General features: G+C 43.8%; 2 protein-coding genes and 1 long non-coding RNA gene across 9 annotated transcripts in view; all 3 read left to right on the top strand.

Moving 5' to 3' along the window:
* hivep1 (HIVEP zinc finger 1) overlaps positions 1–11,183 on the top strand; it is a 32,797-nt gene extending 21,614 nt beyond the window's left edge. For all 3 annotated transcript variants that reach the window (XM_061267022.1, XM_061267021.1, XM_061267023.1), the window contains 7 exons: positions 1,008–1,061; positions 1,770–7,384; positions 7,458–7,585; positions 7,656–7,831; positions 8,100–8,201; positions 8,567–9,063; positions 9,541–11,183. In XM_061267022.1, coding sequence (XP_061123006.1) covers positions 1,008–1,061; positions 1,770–7,384; positions 7,458–7,585; positions 7,656–7,831; positions 8,100–8,201; positions 8,567–9,063; positions 9,541–10,572 — 7,604 coding nt within the window. In that variant the 3' untranslated portion in view covers positions 10,573–11,183. The remainder of the gene's footprint in view (positions 1–1,007; positions 1,062–1,769; positions 7,385–7,457; positions 7,586–7,655; positions 7,832–8,099; positions 8,202–8,566; positions 9,064–9,540) is intronic.
* Positions 11,184–12,922: 1,739 nt separating this feature from the next.
* Positions 12,923–15,233, top strand: edn1 (endothelin 1). The gene is made up of 5 exons (XM_061267111.1): positions 12,923–13,151; positions 13,257–13,398; positions 13,825–13,962; positions 14,130–14,207; positions 14,544–15,233. Exons 1-5 carry the CDS (start codon positions 13,091–13,093, stop codon positions 14,698–14,700), a joined length of 576 nt encoding a protein of 191 aa, XP_061123095.1. The 5' UTR covers positions 12,923–13,090; the 3' UTR covers positions 14,701–15,233.
* Positions 15,234–22,637: 7,404 nt separating this feature from the next.
* Positions 22,638–26,438, top strand: LOC133144440 (uncharacterized). 5 transcript variants are annotated; one of them, XR_009710684.1, is made up of 5 exons: positions 22,638–22,838; positions 23,051–23,297; positions 23,447–24,781; positions 25,079–25,539; positions 25,616–26,438. It is a non-coding gene; the product is annotated as an uncharacterized LOC133144440 (long non-coding RNA). The 5 variants fall into 5 exon arrangements; XR_009710687.1 differs by having other exon boundaries at positions 23,447–23,525; positions 23,884–25,539; XR_009710686.1 differs by adding an exon at positions 23,298–23,356 and having other exon boundaries at positions 23,051–23,212; positions 23,447–25,539.
* Positions 26,439–27,662: the final 1,224 nt, after the last annotated feature.

Genomic DNA, 27,662 nt, shown 5'->3' on the forward strand with positions numbered 1-27,662 from the left:
GTTGGGCAGTAATCACCTCTGCCTCAGGTTGCCAGTGTGGTCTGACATAAGACCTCCAGTAATAAGTTCAAACAAGGAATCATCTCCGCGCTCTCCAAGAAAGGATTGCGCGAACATTGGGTGGAATCCCAGGGGCGATGCTAGAACAGCGAGAATCCAAAATGTCTGCAGAACACACTCATGGCTTTGATAGACATTAACGAATGCGGTGCCCTCTGTTGCTGTGTTTCTGCTGGCAGGGCGTCTTTGTTTTGCTCTGGATGGGAACACATTATGTAATCTGTGGCGTGTGCCTGGGATAGAAAGAGAAGGGTGCGACTTGCAACACACACAATGACATAATCCACTGACCTCTTGCACCAGCCGCTCATGTCCTCCTCCTTCTCCTCTCTGTGTATATTCCCGGCATGGAATTACACTCATTTTGGCAACGACGGAAGAACATCCCTTTTCGCCCTCCAATAACGTGTGCGGTCAAAAACGAAATTGCCGCAATTGGTCCTCGAGGACCCGTCTCGAACCGTGATGTCATATCAAGCAGAAAAGTGGATTTATTTTTCCATTCAGGGTCAGGGGAGGAAAACTCGTAGTGATCCGCCATTATATGAATGGTTGGTAAAATGGAGGATTCCGATTGTGGGTGAACTGGGGCCAATCACAGGGCTCGGATGTTTGATACAAAAGAATCACTTGTGCAGATGTTTGATGATATTTATGAAATTAAACTTATTATTTTTCAAAACGGGTGTGCGTGGCTATACGGGTGCGTTACGCAAGCGCGCTGCCTCGACGATGACAGTAGTTTCCATTATGGAACGGTGCGCTCGCTCGCTCGCTCGGCTATGGAAGAATATCTGTTTTTCATTTAACAGACATCAGCCTGCATCGGGCCGTGTGGGAGGAATTCCGAGTAACATTACTTTGATTCTGCCATCCATTCACAGTTGCGTACAGTATGTGGGCACATGCATGCGGCTGCTGAAAATGTACCAATTCTTTTATTCCAGATAAAATCCAAGAGGCCCAGAAAGAGCTGAAAAAACCCACAAGCTCAAGGAAAGGTAAGAGATATTTCCTTTAATGTTATTATTATAATTTTTTTTGAAATGGTATTTTTTTCCCCCCCTCCAAATGTGCCTTTTGATAGAAATGGTGGCAGTGACCTGAGCAACTCCGGAGTCATGCTTCTAATGAAAATGAAAAACAACTCCAACTCACTAGCGGGTCATTAGAGCGTTGATTGAATTATCGTTTTTAATGAGATTCAGAACAGCTTGTGTGGAGGAGCCAAATGGACATGTCATCATATATTCTTGTCCCTATGTGCCCGCTAAATGATGACTAGACTTTTTACGTTTTTTTTTTTTTACAATTAACCACCTGATTGAAAACCTTATACAGCTTTCTAGATGCATCATTAGTTTTGGCTCCACATTTATTTTGGCTGAGTATTTTCAATAAAGCCATTTTTTTTTTTTTTTTTTATGCTTTCAATGCCGTTGTGTGGATAATGGATTAGCAAGAACAGGGCGTTCCTCAGTCTAATTATGCCAAATACCCTGGAGGAGCCGTGACCTTGGGAAATACCTTTGGCAGGCGGGAAACTGTGACATGTCACTATTGGGTTTATATAACATATCCTGAGCCACCTTTTTCTAAGCCAACAAAGGATGATGCTGATGTGGAATTAATTGGGGTGTAACGCCTTTGGAACAGGAATAATGTTGACATAAGTGAAGGTTTAAAAGTTTTGCGTCTTTTTCCCACAGGTTTAGCTGAAAGCAGTGGACAAATTGAAGATAGCGTCAAAGGCTTGAAGAGAAAAAAACTTGTTGCCGAGAACAAGCAAAAGAAAATCCCCAAGTCGCCAGTCAAGAAACCACTGCAGTTAAAAACTCCCCAAAGTGCGGAAGGAGAACCCCCCGAGGAAACGACACCTTGCTCCCCGGCTCCCGACAGTCCTTCTCGACTCAATCCTCCCAAATCATTGAATGGGAAAAAGGAGTCACAGGATGCTCAGCCGAGCGAACCGTCCCCTGACAAAGGGGAACCTGTCACTGACCATGAAAGGCTGAAGCAAGAGGACCCCAAGTCAACGTCACACAGCCCAACCCACGACGATGAGGAGGCTTCTCTAAAAGTGGAGAGCAACGCCTGCAGCTTTGAGAAAGATCCCTACCACACCAGCGCTCCGCTTGATGTCCTCCTGAAGGCGATGGAGCCTGACATGCTGACACTTACAGAGAGGAAAGGGACCTTTCAAGTCACAGCCACTGCAAAAGGAACTTCTACTCTTCAAGCCTCGGCTGAATTATCAAACATGCCAGCTGTTAATATCGGTGGTCTCCATCCGCAATCGTCTCCTATGCAGACATATTATATTGACAAACAGGGTAATTTTATTGGCATTGCAGCACCGGTACAGGAAAATGTCCAGGCAACACAGGGTGACCCTTTGCAATCGTTATCGTTTGCAAATCAACATTTTATTCCCGTCGTATCTAATCCGGAAAAGCCGAGGCTTCACATGAGTTTTAATACCGGATTGTCGACGATAACTCACGCGCCGGCTCCCTCGGGCTCAAATGCTTTGCCAAAAAGCCAACCCCCAATTGTGCACACCTGCCAGTCACTCTCGGCAAGTGTCCCCAGCACTATTCAGGTTCCAGTTACACCTGGTAACAACCACGTTCAGATTACAACAGTCATGAACTTTGGGTCCGAGCAGGTTTCCAAGGACCAAAAACCGAAGAAGCCGGGGAAATATGTTTGTGAATACTGCAACCGGGCATGTGCAAAACCCAGCGTGCTCCTCAAACATATCAGGTCTCACACAGGAGAAAGACCATACCCTTGTGTCACTTGTGGCTTTTCCTTCAAAACCAAGAGCAACTTGTATAAGCACAAGAAATCCCATGCTCACGCCATAAAACTTGGTCTCATCGCACGCTCGGAATCAGGAGGCGCATTGCTATCGCAAGATTCTGACAAAGCCCTCGGAACGCACTCGGAGGTGGAGGAGAGCGGCGACAGCGACGACGACGTAAGTACCGTCGATCTAGATCCGGATTCGTCGCAAAGCAGCGCGGCGGCCTTGTCGGAAAACAGCCTCCAGAGTTCTGGTGCGAACCACGGAGAAATGGACTCAACTGCCGACAAATCAGCTCAAAGAGGTCACGAACCCAAAGTGACAGCTGTGCTCCCAAAAGTTGTCGTGTACCCCGTAAACGTTTCGCCTCTGAGGGCAGATAGTCCACGAGTTACGGGCGCAGCACCCGAACAAACGGCTTCGCAACGGCAACGAGATTTCTCAAATGTTAATCTGAGATCGAATATCACGGTCTTGTCATCTCTAAAAGAAGTCGTTAGTACGAGTCCCTCGCTGGATACTGTGAGCGAAGACGAAGACCAACGCTGCAAGTCTCCACTTTTAAGCGGACACGCTGAACTCCAAAGGCAACAAGCGACCGACTTTTCCCAACAGCAACAAGCCAAGTGTCTACTCAGCCCCCGTAGTTTGGGAAGTACCGATTCCGGCTACTTCTCTCGCTCGGAAAGCGCTGACCAGGCGATGAGTCCACCGAGTCCGTTTGTCAAGATCACGCCACCTAGTGAAATTGACCTACTTAAAAAGGATAGTCCTCATGTCCCCCCGGTTGTTGCGACAATAATGCATGTGGCAGTGGAGCAGAAGTCCCAAGCAAAAGAGGGACAGATGCGACCCCCGCTAGAAACCAAAACCCTTTCTCTTGAAGAACGAATCTCAAAGCTCATATCTGATAATGAGGCGGTGGTAGACAACAAGCAACTGGACAGTGTTAAACCAAGACGGACGTCTCTGTCGAGGAGAGGTAGCATCGACTCTCCCAAATCCTACATCTTTAAAGATTCCTTTCAGTTTGACCTGAAACCAATCGGAAGAAGGTCCAGTTCCAGTTCAGACATCCCCAAGTCGCCGTTCACTCCCACCGACAAATCCAAGCCGGTTTTTCTTCTCTCCGTACCTTCTCAATACTCCCCGATGGATTGTTTGCCGATAACGAGGAGTAACTCGATGCCGACGACGCCGGGTCACTCCGCTCTTCCGCTCAATATCGCCCACCTGCCCCACAATTTACGAATTTGTCATTCATTTGAGGAAAAAAGTTCAATTCATGACGATGTCTTTTCGTCCGCACCGTCGACCCCCAATCCGGCGATACATTCTCGGACTTTGGTCCGACAAGCTGCAGTGGAGGATATTTCCACCGGCGACGGGCACAGACTTCCCAGCGTTCGCTCCATGGATGACGGATATCACGGTGCGAATAACAGCACGGAAATGATGCAAAGAAGTCGATCTTTTGAGCACAGTCAGGAAAGACAACGAAAACTTCAGCAAAATAAAGGCACCATGTACGAGTGCGAAACGTGTCGAAACCGTTACAGAAAGCTGGAGAATTTTGAAACGCACAAGAAGTTTTACTGCTCCGAACTTCACGGGCCAAAAAATAAGCCTCCCGTTGTGAAAGAAACAGATCAAGATGTCTTTCATAGCAACATGCAAACAAATTTAGTTTCTAGGCCAACAATCGGCCCCGGATCAGTCGAACAACAGACGTCGTTCCGAAAGAGAAGGAAAATGAAAAGTGTGGGAGATGAAGATGATCAGTCGCCGACCGACACAAATCCACCTTGCTCCGTTAGTTTCGATTCAGGTCGGTTACTGGCGACCTTTGGAAATCCCACATTCCCCCAGCACGCCGTCATGGTTGACATCCAACCCAAAAACAACCAACCGAAGCTACCTCAAATTCAACTCGTAGCACGGGGTACGGGCGCTTCCGATTCGAGACTCTCGCCCATTCGAGAGACTCAGAGCAGCACCACGGCGAAAACCGAAATGCAGAGGCAAGGCAGCGGCACTTCAGTCATCCGACACACCAACTCTCTGAGTAGACCGAGTTCATTTGAAACCGACTCTACAGATCGGAGTTCTCCGTTGGACAGTAGAGAAAAAGACGTTCTGAAATCCAAAGCAGATGTAACGGCAACTGATCTTGAAAAGTTACCAAGCAAAACCATCGAAGCCGATTCGAGGAATCAAAGGGCCGAGAGTACCGCGGCAGTACCGGGAGAAAACCCGACTCCAGCTCAACAGTGTCGTCTGGTACGTCAAAACAACATCCAGGTTCCGGAAATTCTGGTCACCGAAGAGCCCGACAGAGAACATGAAACGCAACCTTCGGAGCAGACGGAAAAGCCGACGGATCAATTCAGCTGGCCGCAAAGAAGCGAGAGTTTGTCCAAGCTACCGGCGGAGAAACTTCCACCGAAAAAGAAAAGAATCCGTCTCGCTCAAATGGAGCACTCGTCAGGCGAATCGAGTTTCGAGTCCAGCCTCTCGCGAAGCCTGAGCCGAGACAGTACTCTCTCGCACTGTTCCAGCATATCAACCTCTTTTGACAGAGAAGAACCGTCAAGATCAGAGAGTCCCTCAGGAGCGGAGTGCGTCAGCAGAATTGCAGAGCCGCAAGGTCAGCCCAAAGTCTTCAGCACGCTCGGTGTACCGGGAGTGATGCGTCGTGCGGCGTCCGAGCAGATCACTTGTACTCAACCCTCAGTGGAAATTTCATGTGACTACCGGAGCAAGTCTTTTGACTGTGGCAATTCCTCTCCCGGGAGAGGTCAGTCACCAGTCGGTCACCCCAAAAGTGGACCAATCAGTCAAGGTGCCCAGGTCCCACTTATTGAAAGGAGGCGTGGGCCATTAGTTCGCCAAATGTCTCTAAAGATCTGCCCAGATAATCAGCAGTCTGTTCGAAAAGCTGTCATCAATCTCGACAAAACTGCAATCGCAAACTCTCTGAACCAAAACAGACCCCAAATTCAACTTGTCAACCGATTTACTGCGGCCCAGCCTTTCGTCATCCATCCTGGAGAATTACCCCTGCAAGGAAATGAACAAATGGTCCAAAGTATACATCTGGGCTGCCCGACACAGCAGCCCCAAGTCCATGGCCTTCCTCATCCTTGGCACCAAACATCTAGAGTTCAAGTATGCCAAAAGCTACAGCAACCCCTGAGCCAGATTTTAATCGGAAGTAAGAATACCCTAAACAAGGAAGACAGTCAAAGCCTTGTGCCTAAATATCAAATGCAGTATCCTACTCAAAGGCCAAGTCAAACATTTTCCTTCTCCAATGCACAAGAACCAGTTTTAGCAATGCCTCTTCCCAATCCCATTTTAGGCCTTTCAAAATCTTCACACGTCTATCCGAATCAGGCCGGTCTTTATTCGGACTTTGAGAAAAAATCCGTAGACGGCGCTCAAAGCCAAGCCGGCGCTATCCCGTTACCCCAGATCCTGATAACCCACGAGCAGATGCACACCGCTCACTCCGTCTCCAGTAAGAGCAACCTTCCGGTCGTAGATGCTGAAACTCACGCGGCACCAATCGTAAAGAAAGATCGGACTCCAATCGGTAGTCCCCAAAGTAAAACGGTCGAAAGGCCGTCATCTCTTGGTTCTTTACATTGCACGCAGAAATTGGCATCGGTGACTCTATGCCCGCAACAGGAACCCATCGCTTCCAGTAAAAGAATGCTATCACCGGCTAACAGTTTGGACATCTACATGGAAAAACATCAAAAACGTGCCAAGGACGAAAACGGCGCCGTCTGCCTCACCGACGGCAGGTCGGTCAATTATCTGAATTCCACTCTATCCGAAGTGACCAGACAACGGAAACTGACGCTAGTTCGGCAGGTTTGCACAACCGAACCGGCGGATAGTCCCATTGAGACCGAGGCTCCTCCTTTGCCTGCCGTTAAAACCGACACAGAGAAGGATCTCGATGACGTGAAGCCGATGTCACCCGACAGTACCGGTCTGGAAAAAAACACGGTTATTCCCGAAGAGGCTCACCTTGTCCTGGTTCCCAGTCTGCCTGGTCGCCAGGTTGTTTCGATGCCTAGCAGTCACTCCCAGAAGCCTCAAAAAGTGGAAGAACTTCGGTGGAATCCCATCAAATCGCCCATAAGACCAGCGAGTTTCCACGGCGGCCAAGTGAAACTGGCCACATCTGTTTCTGTGGTTAACACCAAAGACAGCCACCGTCTGTCTTTCCCCAGCCTGAAGACAACCACCACTTTCACATGGTGCTTCCTGATGAAGAGGAAACAACTTCACACTTTGCAGACCGACCTGAAAACATCAGCATATGCCGCTTGGGCAGTCAACCCAAACAATCCCAACCCACTCAGGTTGCCCACCAAGGTGGTCATGTCTCTCCTGGACTCCAAACAGAGCTCCAAGAAAATCCACTACACCTCAGCTATAAAAACATCTGGAAAATCGGATATCTTGTCTTACTCCGGCAAGCTGAAAGATGTCATGCCACGGGTAACAACACGTTTTTGGATTCGTTGGAATGCATGAATGTATCAAAAATAATCAAAACAACATTCCTTTACAGGTACCGGTGACTCAGAAGAGCAGATCCGTTGAAACCAGAAGTAAAACGGAAGCGCATTCCAGCAATGAGTCAGACAAAGAACCGACATCAAAAACCGAACCGAGACGGATCAAAATCTTTGACGGCGGGTAGGGATTTTGGTGTACTTTTCCTCTGTACTTTCATCTCATCTTCACCCTCGTCTCTTCCCCCCCACAGATACAAATCCAACGAAGAGTACGTGTACGTCCGTGGGCGAGGGCGCGGGAAATACATCTGTGAGGAATGCGGCATCCGTTGTAAGAAGCCCAGCATGTTGCGCAAACACATCCGCACCCACTCTGATGTTCGGCCGTATCACTGCACCCACTGCAACTTCTCCTTCAAGACCAAAGGTGAGAAGGTTCGGAGGCAACAACGAAACATTCCTCCGACATAAAAAACCCGGCTCAGCATCCCTTTAATGAAGATGCTGTGATTCACCCAGTCGTTATCAAACTCGCCTCCTTCCCACGCCGACAGTGCCGAACAGTACTTTTTTGTCAGAACAACCCACGTTCGTTTTAACTCAGCCTTGCCCATGCGGAGACTCTTATCTCATCGCGTGTCTTATATAAGCGTGTCCTATGATATCACCTTCCCCCCCCCCCCCCTCCTTTGCAGGAAATCTCACCAAGCATATGAAGTCCAAGGCGCATAGTAAGAAATGCATGGAGATGGGTGTGCCGGTTGGACTCAGTGAAGATCAAGATGCAGAGGATTCAGGTATAACCCGAATGAGCTGTGACCCCAAAACAAAATAAAAATCCTTACTCTGTTGCTTTTGCTGTGGTCTAATAAAACATTCTAAACGCAGCTTCATCTTCTGTTAACTCCAAGTGCATGTAGGCGGCAAGCACATTTACAAAGAGGAAATTGCTGCGTCTAATTTTAGAAAAAAAAACAAGGAGACAAGCTGCCTGAAAGCATTCGATGGTCCCAGTCTCTAAGAGCATATTTGTTTTTCCACCTCTGCAAGTGCCGGAGGTGTTTGACGGTCTGAGGAGGAGGGGGGGGGGGACTCCACTGACTTGCATTTCACTAAAATAAACTTACCATCTTCTAAACATACTTTTCGGTTCCATCCGCAGGCGACCGCAGTCAAGTGAGCAGCGTCGACCGGCAAGATTCCGACGGCGACGACTCCGACGTCCCCGACGAGGAAGAGAATGAAGACGAGGAAGAGGAAGACAGCCAAGCGGAATCCGGCCTGTCCACCAACCCTTCCGTGTCCACCAGCCCGCAACATATCCCGTCCAAAGAGAGCGAGGTCCCTCCCAGTGCCCTCCTGGCTCAGATGTCAATCAGCTCCCTCGCTCCAGAATCCCTCACCTCAGACTCTGTCCTCATCATGAACCCTTTGCCGCTGAGTGCGCAGTACTCAATCTCGGGGTACTGCCCGAGCTCCACGCCGCTTTGTAGCTTTCTGCCGCCTGTCGTCACCAACGCCGAGTCCAATTGCTCCGACACGGAGTCGGTGCATATGATGAGCCCGGTGTCACCGTGCAGGCAGATGTCCATCGACTACCCTGACGTTGATGTTCCCCTAACCCCCCCAGTGACAGGGACGGGATTTAGACCGTGCCAGGTAAGGCCAATTGTTGTTTTTTGTCAGTGTTTTCATTCCAGCCCACATTTGCTTTTTCCCGCCCAGACGTGGCACCGATTGTTTGCAAACATTATGAAGAGGTTTCTCTCCGCTTACTTTGAATCCAATATACTGAAAAGCTCAATTCCACCGAGTAGTTCCAGTTTATTTTTCCATTATGTGGTTTGGAGTGGTAAACCCTAATCACACTGGTTTCTACCACAAGGTGCGTAGGCGGGATGCCAGTAGATACCTCAACTATGTAAACAGTGTGACACAAACCCAAACAGCTTTGAGTCATTTCTTTCCGTCATGGTCCCGCCATTTTCCACACTACCGGTTAACAAACTTTTATAAACACAGTTGGCCAATTTATCCAATAAAGAGGTCAAGTGTGCTTGTTTCAAGTTCACCACTCCCAGTTGAAGTGTATTTACCGTCGATTAATTTGATCTTTCTTTTCCCCGCCTTCAATAGGAACTGTCTTCTGCTACTCATCCTTTGGTAAAAACCGAGAGTGGCATGCCAGTGGACCGAAGCACGCAGACGTCAACTTCACAAAGTCCGACGCACGCTCCCCTACAAGCCCCGAGACTGGAGACGCCAACCCACCTATTCAGTCATCTGCCTCTGCACTCCCAACAACCTTTTCGCTCCCCTTACAGTATGGTTCCAGTCGGAGGGATCCAACTGGTGCCTGCCGGACTGGCGGCTTACTCCACCTTTGTGCCAATTCAGGCCGGCCCCGTTCAGCTCACCATCCCGGCCGTGAGCGTCATCCACAGAAACACAAGTCCATCGACGGCTCCTAACTCTTCCCCCCGGCCGGAAGGCTTGCAGCCCCAGCCGCTTGTGATCCAGGAACCGATCGGCAACATGGTACCCTGCTTCCCCATCCGACAAGTGACTGACTTGCAGTGTCAGTCGGTTGGTTTGGAGACACTCAGCCTAATGGGCCTAACCAACACGGGGCTAGCGTCCAGCCAAATGCTTCCCCAGCAAGGGGTCGCCTTGCAGGTTCTGGCTGCAAGTCCCACCTCCCAAAGCAGCACCAGCACCCAGACGCACATACCGGGCCTCCAGATCGTTAACATCGCCCTGCCGGCCATCATTCCCACCCTAAGCCCGCTGCCATCCCGTAGTCCTCTACCTTGGTCGTCGGACAGGCAAGGGAGCCCCGACGGGCTCGGAACACAATCATCTCAAAGCCCCTCCTCGGCTCGCACCGCCACTCCCCAACCGGGTTCTTTCTCAGTCCGCTCCTCTCCAGAACTGAATTCGGGCAACGCTGCAGAGGTCACACAGACTTCAGAGAAGGTAGAAAGGGAGAAATCCTCACAGCAGCATGCAGCCCCACAAAGTCCAGCACACGGACTTGTGGGTGTGGCGACCCCCAAGCGCGGCGATGATGATGCACCTAAGAAAGGGACACTGGTGTCCAGCAGGCAGAAGATCATTGATGATGAGGTTTCCAGTGATGATGAAGACAGACTGGTTATCGCCACCTGAAAACAAGCCCAAGCTCACCTTTGTGGATTTTGTATGTAATTGTAGTCACTTTAAGATTGAAAAAAAAACTTCTTCAGGGGTTTGTTTCTGTGCAAATCACCTTTCAAAGCACAGACGCTGACATTCACATTGTACGTGCAATCTTATGGCAATTAGAATGATGACCAATGGTTTTATTTTTGAATTTTGTCAGCTCCGGAAAAATGTTTTTGTACATGTTGTATAGACGATTGTGCCTTTATGGAGTTTCTTGTTTAGGAACGTGTACATAATTCCGTATAAATTCACTAGTTGCTTGTGTTTATGTAAATATATATACCAAGTTAGGAGTTGCATAACAATGGAGGATATCACTTTCTTTTTTTTTTTTTTTAAGATCATTTCTCATTCGTAAATTTATTGAATTATAATTGTCGTACTGGTATACGTACATTTCTATGGCTTACGGGGCAATGTTTATGTGTACAAATGTTGTGTTCAACTATTTATTCAAATTCATCTAGTGCCCATTCTGACTTTTTGGTCCATTGGTATGTGCATTATGGTTGCTTTACTTTGCTGTATCGATATTCTGAACCGTATAAGTAAAGATTTGTTTACAAACACTGAAACATATTATTTTATTTTATTTTATTATTGCACTCAATGACTCAAAACTGTAATATTCCATGTTTGCAGTGTTACTTCGCAAGCCAGCAGCCACCATTTCAGGTACGTCCCCAGAAATATAAATATTGTTATTCCTTTCCTGCGGAATGATCTAATATAGCCACGCGGACTCGTCCCTTGAGACCAACTCTAACGAGCGACTGAAATCTTTGTTATTCTCTTGAGCGGGATGATTCTTCTTTTTGAAGAATGAGGTCATGGATTACCCACAGTAATTGCAGGAATAAAAGGATTCTACACAAATAACTTTACAAATACTGACAAGTAAAACACTATTATTGCTGTTCATGCCTCATCCTCTCATGCCCATTAAAACACATAATTTCGACTCTCCTATGTATTAATCCCATGAATGACACTTGGTGGAATATTAAATTGTTTTGATTTGACTACAGTGACTGGAGTCGTGCTTGAGGGCTCTTTGAGGACCTGCGGAAGCCATGGACTGAATGAGGAAAACCTCGTCCTTGCGTTAAGCATCTTTGCAGCCCATTCACAAGGTGACTCATACAACGACTCACCCACAACAGCCTTCCCCCCCTGACGTAAAACAGGCGATGGGAAAGTGAACAGAGACATCTTGAGGTCAGTATATAGAAGTTCTCAAACCTTTTATTACATGTTGAGAGTTTGGGCCAGAAGCACTGACCTACATTTACAATTTCAAATGTCTTGCATGTCATTGAAATAATTTATTCCACACAGTCCTAGCACGACTTCATTAGATGGATCAAATTTGATCATCACTGTTCCAATCCTTTTCTATGACAGAGCAGCTTTTTGTACCAGTGCCATAAACTGTTCCACTACCCAGTGGAAACTAAATGCTGAACTCTGATTAGGAGCCCCCCCAAATCTTCACCCTGTCAAGATACTTGACACAGAAGAAGACAAGCGAGGTCCGTTTTCCACTCGTACCATCTCCACTTAAGTATTTTCTCCATGTGTGGGTTGAGAAAATACATTACGCCTTCCTTCTATTTCTGTCTTTTTGTTTGCACGATTGCTGATGCGGTCATTTGTAAGATTTGCAGCCGCTCTGATAAGTAAATAGCTCGTCATAGTTATTCCAAATCTATTTATAGGTCACAGCTTTGGAAAATTCACCGTGAGGGAAAAATACACACAAACAAGGATGTCATGGACCTCAGCAATTTTGACTCTGTAAAAAAACACACAAAAAAAAAACAGTAGTGAGATTTAGAATGCACCATGTCGTGCCTATGAGAATGTAAAATAATTTTGTTCAACTTTGTTAAACTCCAAAGAACAATGGGAAAAATGTTTTATTTTATTTTTGTACTGTGCGTGTCTGCATTTTAACAAAGCGTTTTCACATATATAAATGTCTTCAAACAATATATATATAAATAAAATATGCACATTATCTCATAGCCGTGAATGTAAATTATATTATTTTGTCCAATTCCAAAACGCTTAATGAAATTCCTGTTAGGGGTTAAAATGACACTTTTCACACTTTTGTATTGCTCTGCTGCCATCTAGCGGATCCGCGTAAAACCTCCCTGGAGGTGTCTCGTAGGAATGTGAAGTCGCAGTCATTTCTCTCCCCGCCTTCTTTATCAGCTTGCTCACAGACAACATTTGTCTGGGTGGAAGCCAGAGGACACAACTGTATGGAGGAAGAAGGGGAGAGAGGGGGGGGGGGGGGGGTAAATACTTGTATAAAGCTGAGAGTGAACATGTGGGGCCACATTCACGCGCAACAGCAGAAACTTCTGTGCTCACCTCTCAGGACGCTTTTTGACACTTTGCTGCAAAGGACGGGCACTCGTTTTTCAGATTTTTCTTTCTCCTGGATTATTTCGATTTTCTTTCAACCGGACTGATGGATATTTACGTCTTATTTTCCGTCTTGTCTTTGATGCACTCCTGGATTTCAAGCATAGGTAAGGAAAACACTTTAAATCCATTTCTTTTTATTCTGCTCAATTTGTAATACATTTATATTCATGAGACAAGTGTTTCATTATTGTGTTTATTTTTTATTTCAGCAATCTGCGCTCCTGTTGAAACGTCAACCACAGTTTCACAAGTGCGCCATGTGCGCGAAAAGCGCTGCTCATGCGCAACTTTCTTGGACAAGGAATGCGTTTATTTCTGCCACTTGGACATCATATGGGTCAACACTCCTGAGTAAGTTTTGCAAAATGTTTCATATTGACTATAATTATTTGTATAAATCTGGGGAAAACAATCTATTTATTTGCAGAAATGAAAAAAAATGCTTCAAATAAGTCATCTTGAAACTGCTGCTTCAAAAATAACCCAATTTTGTTTAAAAAAGAAAAAAAAATGGACCAACCAATTCAACCTAATTTATACAAACAACCCAAATGATAAACAAATAGATAAATTTAAAAGACGACATATGAATGAGAAGTGAAATGTCTTCAATAAAGGCTCCAATTACATTGATTTAATCTACATCAACAGCAAAGTTCATTTCCCCCCCAGATCTATATATCTATTATAATATTCTATATAATGGCACAATAATCCCATAATTTTGAATTGAATTCATGTCAAAGTGATGACTTAATCTCCATTGTCCTTTTCCAGGCGTATAGTTTCATATGGCTTGGGCAATGCCCCCAGGAAAAGGCGTTCAGTCCAGGTTGCCACGGCAACCGCAAGTGGTCGCTCCCGCTGTCGTTGCCTGCATCAGGGAGACCTCACCTGCACTGACTTCTGCCAGAGGTGGGTCATTTACATCCGACATCCAGCATCATTAAACCTGTGTCACATTACTGGAAACGGGTGGAAAATAAAAAATCCTTTTTAAGCATGTACAGGCGCGTTTGAGTGGGTGTTTAAAACGGGGGATATGATTGCAAGTCATCATGTCGTCTTTATGTTGCTGACAGGGAGGAGACATCAGTAAAGAATGAAATCCCTTCTGATGAGGGCCCCGAGCTGGAGGCTGACACAAGCAAGACTAAAAGGTATATTAAAAAGAATATTTCTTTAGGAATACAACCCAATAAAGCTTAGATACACAAAAAGTTTGTTATAATTTAATAATTTTCTGAATAATTAAGTCAAGATTGTTATTTATTATTATGTGACAACATATAAGAAAGGAGGACAATTATGTTTTTAAGTCTCGGGCAATTCCTGTCTAGTTTGCCACAGTCTGCTCATAATTGGACAGTAATGATTCCTCTATTTATCATTTTTTTGGAATTCTAGGCATCGCGTGACTAATAACTTCCATTTCCAATAACTTGAAAACATGACTGTCTCAAATGCCTAATTGCTCTCTCCGTCTTTGTGTGCAGTATGAACAATCAAAGAAGGGCGCCGCCGCCCCGGATCAGCGCCGCCGTCAAAAGGCTTCTTAAAAAGTGGACGCAAAGCCGCAGGCTGAAAACGCCACTGAAGATGACCCGATACCTTCAAGCCAGAAGTGGGAAGATTTCTTTACCTTCTCTATAACTCAGGGATCTTCATAAACCCATCGACCACCTCGGTGATGGCGACGTGAGCACCTCCATCTAGATTGCATCCCAAGCGGAGAGAAAACTGAGACAAGGAGCTGAGATTTCAAGAGATAAGCTGAAGACCAGATTTTTTTTCTCTGCAGTCACCTCTATGCACTCCAAATTGAACATTAAGTAACATTTCAAGCCATTTTTTTTTCACGTCAGACAACCACTGCCATCTGTGGATTATTTTTAATTCTCAAAAAGTTGGATACCAACATGTAGTCAGGAATAAGCCATTCTGGTTGAACCACTTCCTGTCTACATCAAGATCCTATGTAACTCACGCAAATGCAAATTTCATAGTTCACCTCCAAAAAGTATTTCCTTCCTCAATAGGTCTTATATATTGTCATATTTATTCCTATATTTGTACTTGTTTCGTCAGCCATATTGGTTATGCACTATGTCATTTCTGTGAAATGTTTTGACGTGAAGATGCCAAATTGTGGCGAAAAATATTTTAATAAATGTGTTTATTTAAAATCTGAGTCAACTCCTGTTTGTTTTATCGACGCAGAAGAGTGCAATACATCGATTGTGATATAAAAATATATTCAAGAGAAATTCCAGCTGGTGTGCGATGACGGAAAATTTCGGTCTAAAGTTGTTGTTGACCATCAAAGCATTTTAAGATGTCATGTTGCCACTTGCCTTATTAAATTTGCTATAAATATGGTACCATTGAGCTACCACTGAATCAAAACAAGACATACCCAAACGTGCTGCGACTTGTAGGTGATGTTAATGAACTTCTGTCCCGGTCGAAAAATAATTGCCGACATGGGCGACATTTTTTTTATGTCCAACTTGACTTGATTGCTCAGTGCCGCCGTCTGTACGGCAGGGGCGGATCTATTTTTCTCGGACACAGGGCTGTGGACCACCCCAAAAAAATAATAATTAAGTGAGGCAGTTTTTCAAAATGACAAATGTATTTATAATTGCCTTGTCTATTGGTTACAGTTTTTTTTTTCTTGTATGCAGCCCTGAGAAGAAAAAGTTTGCCCCCCCCCCCTTTGTTGGACATCATCAATGACTTAATCTCCTGCCCCTATGATCATCTTTCTCATCTTTCTTGCTTTTGCATCAACCACCTGCTGAGACGTGAGTCATCAATGAGTCACTCTTCAAGTATTCTCTGTCTGGCTTTGAGAACTTTGAGGGTCCGGTGAGAACCTTCAGCCTCGGCGCTTTAATTACCTTTTAAATAATCTTGCGTCTAATTTCCCGAAAATACATAACTCAACCTATCAACACTGGGACTAGCAAAACAAAGAATAAGCATCTTTGTTGAGTATGATGTGTTTTATTTGAAGATTTATATTCTTCTGACATGTTATTAGGTCATGATTGTAGAATTTTTTTAGTTGAACAATGCACAATACAATCACAGCAAATCATTTTTTTGTGCTGACAGCAAGTTCAAGTTTCTCCATGTCGGGAATGACTGTCTTGTTTTTTTAAAACTGTCATCATCTACAGTGGCTTAAAAAAACAATAACAACCTTTGACACTCAAAAAGTCAAAAGTTCAGATATGTTTTCAAATGTTTGAACCCTTTTTTTGCATTGGATGTATTCTGTACGTTAGCGTCTTTGCTACATCGGTTCCCCCGATTGGCTCTTATTTTCGTGCAGTGTGGTGAATGTCATACAAGTTGTTCTTGGGTTAGCTTCAAACGGCGGCGCAACTAAATTCACTCCCATCACTCATCGCTAAATTGTTTGAACTGGCAGCAGGCGGCAACCCAATGCAAATTGGTGGAAAGCATTTAACTCTGCAGGCTGTGTGGCAGATGTATTCTAATTAGACTTACTGTGCCTGCGGCTGCTAGCAATAAATGCCTGTTACTGTTTCTGTGCATGCCAACGTTTCCAGATCCACCTGGTTCATGATTGCAAAACAGTTGAAGACATGCAGAGTCATCTCGGATGGAAAGTTATATAAGAGAGAAAAAATGACTTAACCAGTAAAGTACAATTGATACAATATTTATTTTGAATCTTAAAAACAAAGGCATAATATGAAGCAGGAGTTAAATAATATGACCCGCTTCTAGGTTATCAGATTGACATTCTCATCATTCTATTTAAAACCCAATGACATGACCTTTACTGCATGAATCAGCTTTGGCCTAATAAAGCTTTCAGTTCTGCACCAACATCCCTCCTTGCATAATCTACTTGCAGTCCAAAGAGGTGAACATGCACGAGCCCAGCCTGGCCCGGCCTGGCGACACAACACAATGGCAGTCCGCGTCTGAACTATTCACTTCAATGCAAACAACTCCCTTGGGACGTTAGCTTTTGACACAAGTCATTAGTCTATTGAATAGCGTGCGAGCTAGCATAATAGCCCATTACACAGCGAGGAATCTCCGCCGCTCGGCAGGAATTCTGCAGCTCGCCAGCCAACAATAGAAAGGGAACGTCGGGGCGGGGCCGACGGGCCTCGACTTCTGACGAGCTCGGCCAGCGCTAACTCAACACACTTAATTTTCCGTTCTAAAGCACACTCGTAAAGAGTGATATTGAGATTTTGGCTTAAATGGATCGGGGTGATCACGTGGCGTCTCTCATCACCCCGCCTGCCTGTAATCCAAGTGTCTCCCTACCTGTCAGGCGTGCAAAACATGACAGGAATATCCCCTCGCATATCTGAACTGAGACTGTGCTGACAGACGTGAATCTGAGACGCTTGGCTTTATTTAAAGTGACTGAGAAAGGAGCGAGGAGACGGCTCTCAACTGTTGCTCATATAAACGGGGAATGTTGGGAATGCGTGGAATTGTACATTTCGTTTTATTAAAGGGGTCAGCATTACAATCTTTAATCCAAATTTAGCCCAGAGATGCCAGAAATGCAAAATAAACATTATCCATGGAGCCTACATGTATACATGAGAAGTACATTACATAACGTGTTTATACATTTGGACAAGACTCGTTGACTCCAAGCTGTTTAAAAAAAAAAAATTTCTGCTTCTTGATGCAAACATTTGTGAGATGCCAGGAATGAGTGTGCATACTTATGCAACCTTTTACCTCCGCACTCTACAAGATTATTTTTTCAATTCATTTAAATTGTGCATATGTAGGTTTGTCAGGATTGAGTAGAGGTGTGTAGACTTTTTATATTGCTCAATGTAGTTGAAGGAAATCCGAAAAAACACGTTACAAAGCGTCTTGGTATTCCAGCTATTGCCTTTTGTCGTTGTCGTTACATTGTTTGGTATTATCTCATTAGAAAAATAAAGTTTTGGACGCTTGAGCTTCAGCACCTAATCAATCCAGCGTATTGTCGCACTATCAGACTAAATATTAAGACAAGCGTCCACATTTTTGTGTTCTGGGGGCGTCATGAATCTTGCACAGTTATGCCCGGAGACTTTTTCCGATGCTTTTTGCTCGACTTTCTTTTGTCTACTGTGTTTATTTACATTGCCAGGCGGGTAGCGATGAGATACTCATTTTGTCGTCCATGTCTTTCATATACAAATATTGACAGGCGTGTGAAAGCCGTGGAAATTTTTTATTTCATCTGTGATTCATCCCAGCGTCGTGTCAGTCATTGTTTGAAGGGATAATGTTTGCGAAGCACCTGGGCAAGCGGCGTTCTTGCTGGTGAGCCACATCCTGTGTAAAAAAACAATATCCAGATATCATTTATGTAAATACACAACGCATCCTTGCATGTTTGTATGTGTGGTGTTGTTGTTTTGTTAGGAAGGCTGCCAAATGATAAACTTGTTTTGGTCTCATTGTGTCAGAGCTTTTCATACGTAATCATGGTCGCCTGTGGCTCGGGCGGAACGCCACCACCATTGTTCACGTCGGGGCCTGGAACTTAACATTCTTTACAGTTGTCAACATGGGGGGGGGGGGGGGGGGGGGGGGTAAAAAAAAGAAAAATCTAGTGTAATCATCCTTTAGTCATTTTTTAATGAGTAGCTGCTGCATCTGACCTAATTACATCACATAACGGTGATATTTTGCACGATATCATTAAAACTGCAATTGTTTTTTAGGCATAGACATACACAGCTGTTTAAAAATAATAATAAATGGCTCAGAACTAGAGAGCACCTCAGGTTCGAGGGCATAAATAGTTGATCCAGGCGTTGACACCCTACATGCAGGGACAAGTTATGGTTCCTTTCCGAATCAAAGACTAAAATCGCAAAAGTATTTTCTTACACTTATAATCATTATGAACATGAAACCGTCCAAGTTGATGAATGAAATAGTAAATGACACATCAAAACAGACGACCACATGAGGTGCTTCCACTTGAATCGCTGATAAGACTACAAAAACAGTCATTTGCTGTGCTGATGGAACATTATCTCTATTTTTTTTTTTTTTTTTGGGTCGCTTTGCAACACATTCCAGGCATATTTCCATTCAGACCCATTTCCTATTGACGGCGTCTGTCGCCACAAAGCCCCCCCCCCCCCCCCCCCCCCCACGCAATGCTGATTAGTGTGTGGAAAATGTGAACAATGACGACTGTAGTCTGAGGTCTTGTCGCGTCATTAGAGATTCACCTCTATGTGTGGAGAGAAAATAAAACTTCCAAATTCACCTTTCCCCTTTTTAATTTATTAGGCCTCGTCTCACCGCAACGACGAGGCACTCTAAATTGGCCCGACCAACCTAAAAAACACTTTTCACCTAAAACCATCTTTTAGAGCACGTGTCAAACTCAAGGCCCGGGGACCAGATACGGCCCGGCCCGCCACATTGTTTTATGTGGACAAATTGTGCATCAAATTCGTGTGTCATTACTGGAATTGCAAATTGTCTTCACTTTAAATATCTTTTTTTTAAAAATATTTGACCAGTTTTTACTGTATATAATATGCTTGCTTGTTTCAAATTGTTTACGTGTGTGTCCTCGAGGGTGAAAGTTATCCTACTAGAAACCTTGCGGGGCGGCGTGTCACAACAAGCAGTGACGACCCGCACGCACACACCTAGAGGCGCACACAGAGATTTACACATTATGTTATCGTCTCCGATCCCATCTTATCGGATCAGTCAGCTATTGTACTGTGCCGGAGACACGGTGTGTGTTGCAGCTCTACTACTACTCGGCTAATGTCGCTTCGCCCTCTCGCACGTTGCTAGGCCGTTATCTGTGGCAGCACATAAGATTGGGAGCACCTGCAGCATAGTTGGGGAGATTTTTTTTCTCTAAACAAAAGTACAACTCTGTCAAAAGTTAGTGATTCATCTGACTGATTGTCACACACGTCTACCACAAACAAGGGTCACCTTAAATTTTTCCCGTAAGCGTTAAAAGGATTTCTTACAGTTGGTAGGTTATGTAACATTGGTTTCATGCTGTGTGCGGTTCAAGTAATTTCGAGGAGTTGTTTTCTTTTTATTTATATTTGCTTTGTAATAACGTCTGTTTGGATTGGTTGTTTGTAGTCATTATGTGCTTGGACTGGAGGGAAAATATTTGACAAGTTCTTTTAATATTTTTTTGTATGCATTTATTTCCTCAAGTAAATTTCTGTATATAACCAGCCATTTATTTTTTATAGCACTTAAAAGACTGACTTGTTATATGATTCAATGTAAATGTTAGAAAGTTGTGAAGTTTGCTAGCTGAGCTGTGATTGGCCGTTAGGCCCTGAGAACTTTCATTTTCAGTGGTCAGCAAGTAGGAAAATCTGTTTTAAAAAGTGTACATGAACATTAGGAAGTTAGCAAATTCATTTTAGACAAAATATTAGCTTTATACTGCTGAAAATTACAAAATAATATCATAATAATTTCCCTTTCGCGTCATATTAGCATTAAATAAACAATCTTGGCAGGCAAAAATATATGATTTAGTGAACATTTTTCTTTTTAAAATTAGTTAATATATAATTTATTGTATGGCAATCTTAAACTTAGCCTAACCTGCGAGTGCCAAAAAAAACAACAAACGCGGGATAATTCACATGAGGTCAGCAGATTCAAGATGCCAAGTGTCAGTATTTTGTGGGTCTTATCTTCCACATATGACGTACGCGTCAAACATCTACGCACGCTGAGCTCAGCATCTGGCAGCTGCATCACGCAGAAGCTTCTACTGTACCACCTGCAGAGCCGCAGATGTTACAGTAGCGCTTGACAGGTGTGACCCCCCCCAACGCTCCTCTACGCTAACTCTGACACAAAGTTTCCTGCTGATATTGAAATTCGTAGAAGCTATCATCATTATCGTCTAATGTTGTCGTCTCGAAAGAAAAATAACATAAGCATGGCGCTTGTTTGGGTGCAGTCGTTATATTAAATATTGAATGTGCACTGGCTGGTAGCAAGATGATTTTCTTTGGCGGAGATATGAATTGAGACTGTTGTTACTTGTCAGCTTGTACACATTGAGCAACATGTTCCATAATAGTAAAAATGTTTCCTTGCTTCTAGCATACACAAATTATTCACATAATCTGTTAGTTATCATTTTCATAATAAATTATGGACTGTTGATAAATAATGCTGTCTGAAAAGAGAATATTATAAAGAAGTTGAGGAGATGAACTGAGACAATTTTTCCTCAGTGGATTTCAATTTTCTTTTCAGTAAAAAAAAATAAAAAAATTCAATCAAATTAATTCAGTTTATTGGGTTCATTATTGAACTTGACGGCTATAATTGAATGTACTCATCATAACCTTACATTGAGCAGAAAAATGCATTTTATTATCGGTGACAGTTACTTATTTTGTTTCCTGCAGAGTTGTGGCCATTATTTTAGGCATTTAAAAATGACGCAATTTTTTTTCTTCCCTCGCCCAACATCCATAACCCATAATTTGCATAAATGGAAGCTAGCTTGTTTGACTGCTACGCCTACACTCACATCAGCATCCAAGTTTATTTTTACATTCATTCAGCCTGGAACAAGGTGACTAAAAAATGGGGGTTAGGAGAGGGGAGGGGGTGAGCAGGGGCCCGTGACCCATTTATCAAAGCATTGCTCAGTATTTACTTAGCCGAGTGCATCCTGCCCATTGCTCCTGATTGCTGGTGTTATGTCCTTACATTTTGCCGCGTAACCTTTTTTATCTGATTAGCAAAACAGCAACATGCAGTCTGATCTATTGCTGACATCCCAGCAAATCAATGTAAATATCCCCCCGTTGTGCTCATTTGCCACAAAAGCACAGATAGAAGATTGGCTACGTGGGTGTGTGTGTGTGTTAAAGGACGCATGACTTTCCGTGCATTCCTAGTCTCGTTGACCCTTGGATCTTCCTGAGGAACTGCTGTAAGGACGACATCAACTGAATGTCAACCTTTATAAGCGGAGGGGATAAAAACATGGCGTGATTTATCTTGGCAGCTTGTTTGTTATTTCTAACAAGACATTAGGTGAAAATGTTCCTCTTAAGCGGAAATTTACTTCCAGAACTAAAGAGTTGCTGGAATGCAGTCGTCTTACCTAATGTGACTGAGGTGATGGAGAGAAAAAAAGAAATCGGGAGGTTGCCCCATTTTAAGTTCCTTAGTCGGACGTGCTGGAAGACTCAGAATCCAAAATTTCCATCTGGACATTTGCTATCTTGAATTTTTTGCCATCCTTATCCGCATTCTTCATCTGGGCCTGATGTCTGTGCCAGCCGCCTGGTGTCTCCCATCTTTTTTTTTTCTTTTTTCCATGGCCCACATCTTAAAGTGTATGATATTTTTAAAGTCTATTGGTGTCACCTCCAGTTGGCAGAAGATGCCCGACGCTCTTAATCCTTGACCCGTCCATCACACATCCCCCGGGCCACCGAGATCAAAGTTGGATACAAAGGTCACAGGGTTCAACCCCCTGGTGGGCTGTTTAAATCCATCAAAGACGCTTCCGAAAGAACCCCCAAATACTTCCTCGTGTCACTTAGATTTTCTTGCGTGCAACGTGTCTCCTCGGACAATGAGATCATCCATTCAGCTTCAAATATGAGGAAACGGCTCATTGTCACGCTAATCCCAAAGCCATGAGCCCCGCACACATACGCACGTCTCAACTGCTCCATTAAGCGGCGTGCCGCAAGCGTCGACAGATAACTTCTTACTGGGGATAATCCTGAAGCTCAGTGGAGGTATTAGTATCAATTTGAAATCTGAAAATCCTCAGCAAAACCTCAACACGTGAGCTAAAGATCAACATCAATAATAATGATTTTTGCTTTATTCGGGTGATGACAAGTGCGTTTGCGGAATTTGCATGCTCTTACGGAAAACGATGAATATCAACACGAAGCAGCCGACAGAGGCTAAAGAAAAATCATGTTGCAACTGGTGTCGTACGCAGGCGAGATCCGTATCACTTTTGAAAGTAGGCCAAAAGTCTACTTTGCAGCTCTGGGAAGTCGCTATGAGGAAAACAAGAGGAGGAATGAAAAGTAATGTCACAAACGTGAGGACAGAAGTGAAGGCGTGAACAGGATGGAACTGGACCCGTGCAGCTTGTGGGGTCCGTCCAGTGCAGGAGGCACCTGGCATCATTCATTCAGCACCAAATTCTCCTTCTCATGCTTCTGTATCACTCGTCTGTGCAGGTGATGGACCTCCCAGAATTCCCAGACAAAGATGGCTGACTCATAATAAGAAAGAAAATGTGCGGCCATTCATCTTCATCTCACAGATTGACCATGTGGTTAATCCGTATAAATTATCGCACTGCTAACTGTGGTTTAATATTTCACAGGCGAGCTGGGAGAGCTTCGGTGGAAGCACATAACTACAATTTGTGTGCTATAGTCTCCTTCGGGAAGATTACACGTGCGGTAAGTATGCTCTTATGTGAAGAATTGTAAAACAGTAAATTCCTCTAATTAATCCTTGTGCTCAGACGTTCGCACGCTAAGCACCTGACCAAAGAGGTGATTGCGAAATAGTTTGCGTTTCTCCAAAAATGAAAGTATATGTATGAGGTCTCGCTAAACACGTGCTGGTCTGTGTGGAGCCAATTTACATAATAGCTTGGTTTTCTCCACCCACGACTTGGAGGCGAGGCAAAATTCCAGGTAACTTTTAAAAGACAACAAATCCATGATTGTGTAGTCTTTAATGGTTTAAAAGGAAGTCAGTCACGTGAGGAGCTGGCACGTTGAGCCTGCTCATGCGACATTTTTGACTCCCCAGATCATTGCTTGTTTAGGATCAGCACTCCCATGTGTGTGTGTACGTCGCTGCTCGGTGTCAGGGCAAGACCAGAGAGGCACCACCTGGAAGTACTTCTCCACAGGTTAAAGGTCAATGCCTTTGGACCTGACTGACAACGTCTGTAGGCCCAACAAAGTGTAATCAGAGAAAAGTTTGAGAAGAAAACATAACAGCCATGTTTTTATCCAAATTTATTTATTTACAGCTGTGTTTTTATTCAAGTTTATTTATTCATTCTTTATTTTTTCAAGAGTTTTTTTTAGATATGTTTCTTGAATTGATTTATTCTATTTAAAAAAAAAAAAATCCCCTTTTTTAACCAGACGTATTTCCAGGAATCTTTTCCAATTCCCTGACTTGATTCTCAAACACACCTGATAAACTCACCAATGTCAATGCGTCGATTCTGGAAAGAGGTCACCATGCTTTTTCAACCTTCCAAGCAAAATCAAAAAGACCCAAGGATCGACGTGTCTTTAAGAACGTAAGTCCAGATTGAAGCAAGGTCAGTCAAGCAGCATGGCAGCTATTTAGTCTATTCATCCACGGCTCCTCATAACATCCAACGGGGGGCTCTCGGGCTTCACGTCTCCGCTTATCAAGGCATGCCAGACATTCTCTCCACGCGTGTTTGTGTGCGATTGAATACGGCGTACGTTGCCGTGCGTGGAAATGTTTACGCGTGCATGCTCGGACCTGAGCGCAGACGTGAGCGTAAACATGTGAATTCACCTCCTTAAAATTCCAAACACTTGTCGTGGCCACAAAAGCAAAACAACGGGATGGTTTCCTGTTTTGTTCTCGGGGGCCCTTTTGAAAGTGGAGACTCCCCCTCTTTCCAGCATCCACCTCCTTCCCTCATTCTTCAGCTTCCCAGGTAATCATTAAGTACTTTTCCATCTTAGATTACAGCAGCTTTTGGGTCTTATCTTGTTTTCAATGAGCAACTTTTGGCAAATTCCAACAACATGCTTCCTGTTGTTCACTTTCCAAAGGACAAGTGGTGCTGAAACGGTTGAAGCATGAAAAAAAAATGATAAAAATGATCTTGTTTTTTCTTGTGATTGTTTTTCTTCTAAGATGATGCTTGCTTTGTCACGGTTCCCAACCACTCCCGTTAACCCCAAAACAAATATGCTCGGTGAAAACGTGACCGTTTTTTTTTTTTTTTTAGGAACGTCCCCAGTAAATAAACCAAGGAGACGGCATTATTGCAACAGCTGATTGTTCCCCGAGTCAAAACAACACACGCTCACGCCACTGTGGAATGGCACTGTAATAACAAACAATTCTTATTTTTTGCCATGAGTGCTTAGACAATTGGAATTGCCAGGCAAGGAGTGCGGAAATAACAGGAACCGTACAGTGGCCCCTGCAGCACACGAGATAAGAACACGTCTCAATGTGGAACCAAAGTTGCCTCATAAAAGTACCGGTCATGAATAAACCTAATAATATTCGACTAATGTCAACTCACACGTAGAGTGGAGCCTCGAGGATCAACACAGGATGTTCATATTTCATGTAATTGTCGCTTTTTTTTTTTTTGAAGGTCAGGTCACATACCGCGCATGCCATGATCATTTGACGGAGATTTCTAGAAGTCATGATGAACAGCAAAATGTCTTTTGTCAGGTTGTTAAGCTTCTTTTGTTCGCACGTTATGACACTCATCGGTGGCGCTAATTGACAGCCATTTTGTCCTTTTCAGTCTTCACACTGCTTGTATGTCATGGAAAATATATGACAACAACTCCTGGAATGCCGGCTCATGGTAAATCCTTTGCTGTGAACGCCCCTACACACACATACACACACACACGAACGAAAAGGACATTCGAACGTAAAGGAAAATGTGCTCAAATTAGAATAAAGGCTTGGAAAATATGAGTGACAAAAAAAATCATTATCTCTGTCAAATGTTCATTATGTTGTCTTGTTAAAAAAGCGTCTTGTTGTTGGCAAAATGAATTCTCTCAAGCATGCATCGACTTGCACTCTCAATTGTTTTAAATCCTGATAACAGCTCTTGCGCAATAGGCCGAATACTGATTAAAAGCGCTGAGAAAAACAAATAAAAACGTATATACAACAAGATACATCTTGCAAACGCTAAAAGCAGAATTCAGATGTCAATCATCATTTTTCTGTGATTTATTTATTGCAGTTTAAAAAAGTTATGTAACTAGATTACACTGTGTGTGGCCATTTCAAATTCAAATCGAAAGCTAGGAAATCGGGTTTTGAATCTCTGCTACTGAATGTTACTTGAATTATTTAAATTTATATCGCAGTATACAATGACCAACACGGCACAAACAGGTTTTTTAAAATCCTTAAGACCCATAAAATCACTCTGCCGTGTCATTTGAGGGAATTCAATCTCTGTGAACTTTGATGCCCTGAGGACTTTGGTTTATGAGCCAAAGCAACATTCCCACCACACCTCACGAGAAGTTCCCCAGCAATCACAACAACAAACCTGTTCCGTGGAAGTGACTCCAACGAGTAGAATTATGTCTGAATTGAAAATAAATGATGATGATGATATTTGGTTGATGATTGTGTTTATGTGCTCGGGCACTTGAAGGGTTGCTATGGATGCATCCAAACATTGCAGTTTAGTCACCAAGAAAATAGGAGATGTTGATTTCCTGTTCCTCTTGTTCTCACTTCCTCCAAATGCTTCCTTGGATTATGCAGGTCAGATTGCAAAATGCAAAAAGTTGTAGTAAATTTACCTGAAATGTATCTGAAATACACAAAATACTTTGAAACATTCATGCCAAAGTAGCAAAGCGGCAAAAACTTTGCCTGGTGTTCATGAGACCGAGGTTCAAGACCCATGGTGTGCAGCATTTATATATGAAACAAAGATACTTGAGTCTCCGGCACTCAAGGCAAACACTTTGAGTTTTGGATCTCTGCTACTGCCCTACTTTGAAACCCTAATCTTAGCTTTTTCTGGCTAGTTTGTAAAGCCATTTGCAGGTGTACCTAATAACAGGCCACTTTATCAGGGAAATATCATGGTCAAAGGTCACAGGTGTCAAGCTCTAGTCCTCAGGGCCGCGTTCCAATATGTTTTCCAAGTTACCCTCGTTAAGCGCACCTGCGAGAAAAGTTTTAGCCACTTTCACGTTCTGCAAGAGCTAAAACTTTTCACGCAGGTGCACTTAACGAGGGAATCACACAGACACTCCATTAGGTACACCGCCATTTTCAAGTGTACCTAATAACAGGCCACTTTATTAGGGAAATATCATGGTCAAAGGTCACAGGCGTCAAGCTCTAGTCCTCAGGGCCGCGTTCCAATATGTTTTCCAAGTTACGCTCGTTAAGCGCACCTGCGTGAAAAGTTTTAGCCACTTTCACGTTCTGCAGGAGCTAAAACTTTTCACGCAGGTGCACTTAACGAGGGAATCCCACGGACACTCCATTAGGTACACCGCCATTTACAGGTGTACCTACGTCACTGGGACACTAGATGGTGCCGCACCCGCCCTCACCCCCACTTTCTGATTGGCTGTTTGATCTGTGACGTCACACGGACACTCCATTAGGTACACGCCCATATTCAGGTGTACCTAATAACTTTATGCATTTTTTGTACGTGTCAAGAATGTGTATTTGACTACTTGCTCATTATTTTGGGGGACACCAACACATGTTACACAACGTAAAACACATATACATATTGTCATATAAAGCAGTTAACCAAAAAAATAAATAAAAACAAGGAATAAAAAACCAGACAT

The sequence above is a fragment of the Syngnathus typhle genome, linkage group LG20 (assembly GCF_033458585.1).
Source record: "Syngnathus typhle isolate RoL2023-S1 ecotype Sweden linkage group LG20, RoL_Styp_1.0, whole genome shotgun sequence".
NCBI lineage: Eukaryota > Metazoa > Chordata > Actinopteri > Syngnathiformes > Syngnathidae > Syngnathus > Syngnathus typhle.

Bases quoted from the DNA above. Each gene is read 5' to 3' on its own strand.
- edn1 (XM_061267111.1), top strand. From the start codon at position 13,091: ATGGATATTTACGTCTTATTTTCCGTCTTGTCTTTGATGCACTCCTGG. The intron at 13,152-13,256 runs GTAAGGAAAACA...TTTTTATTTCAG, and splicing joins CTCCTGGATTTCAAGCATAG to CAATCTGCGCTCCTGTTGAA. The intron at 13,963-14,129 runs GTGGGTCATTTA...TGTTGCTGACAG, and splicing joins TGCACTGACTTCTGCCAGAG to GGAGGAGACATCAGTAAAGA.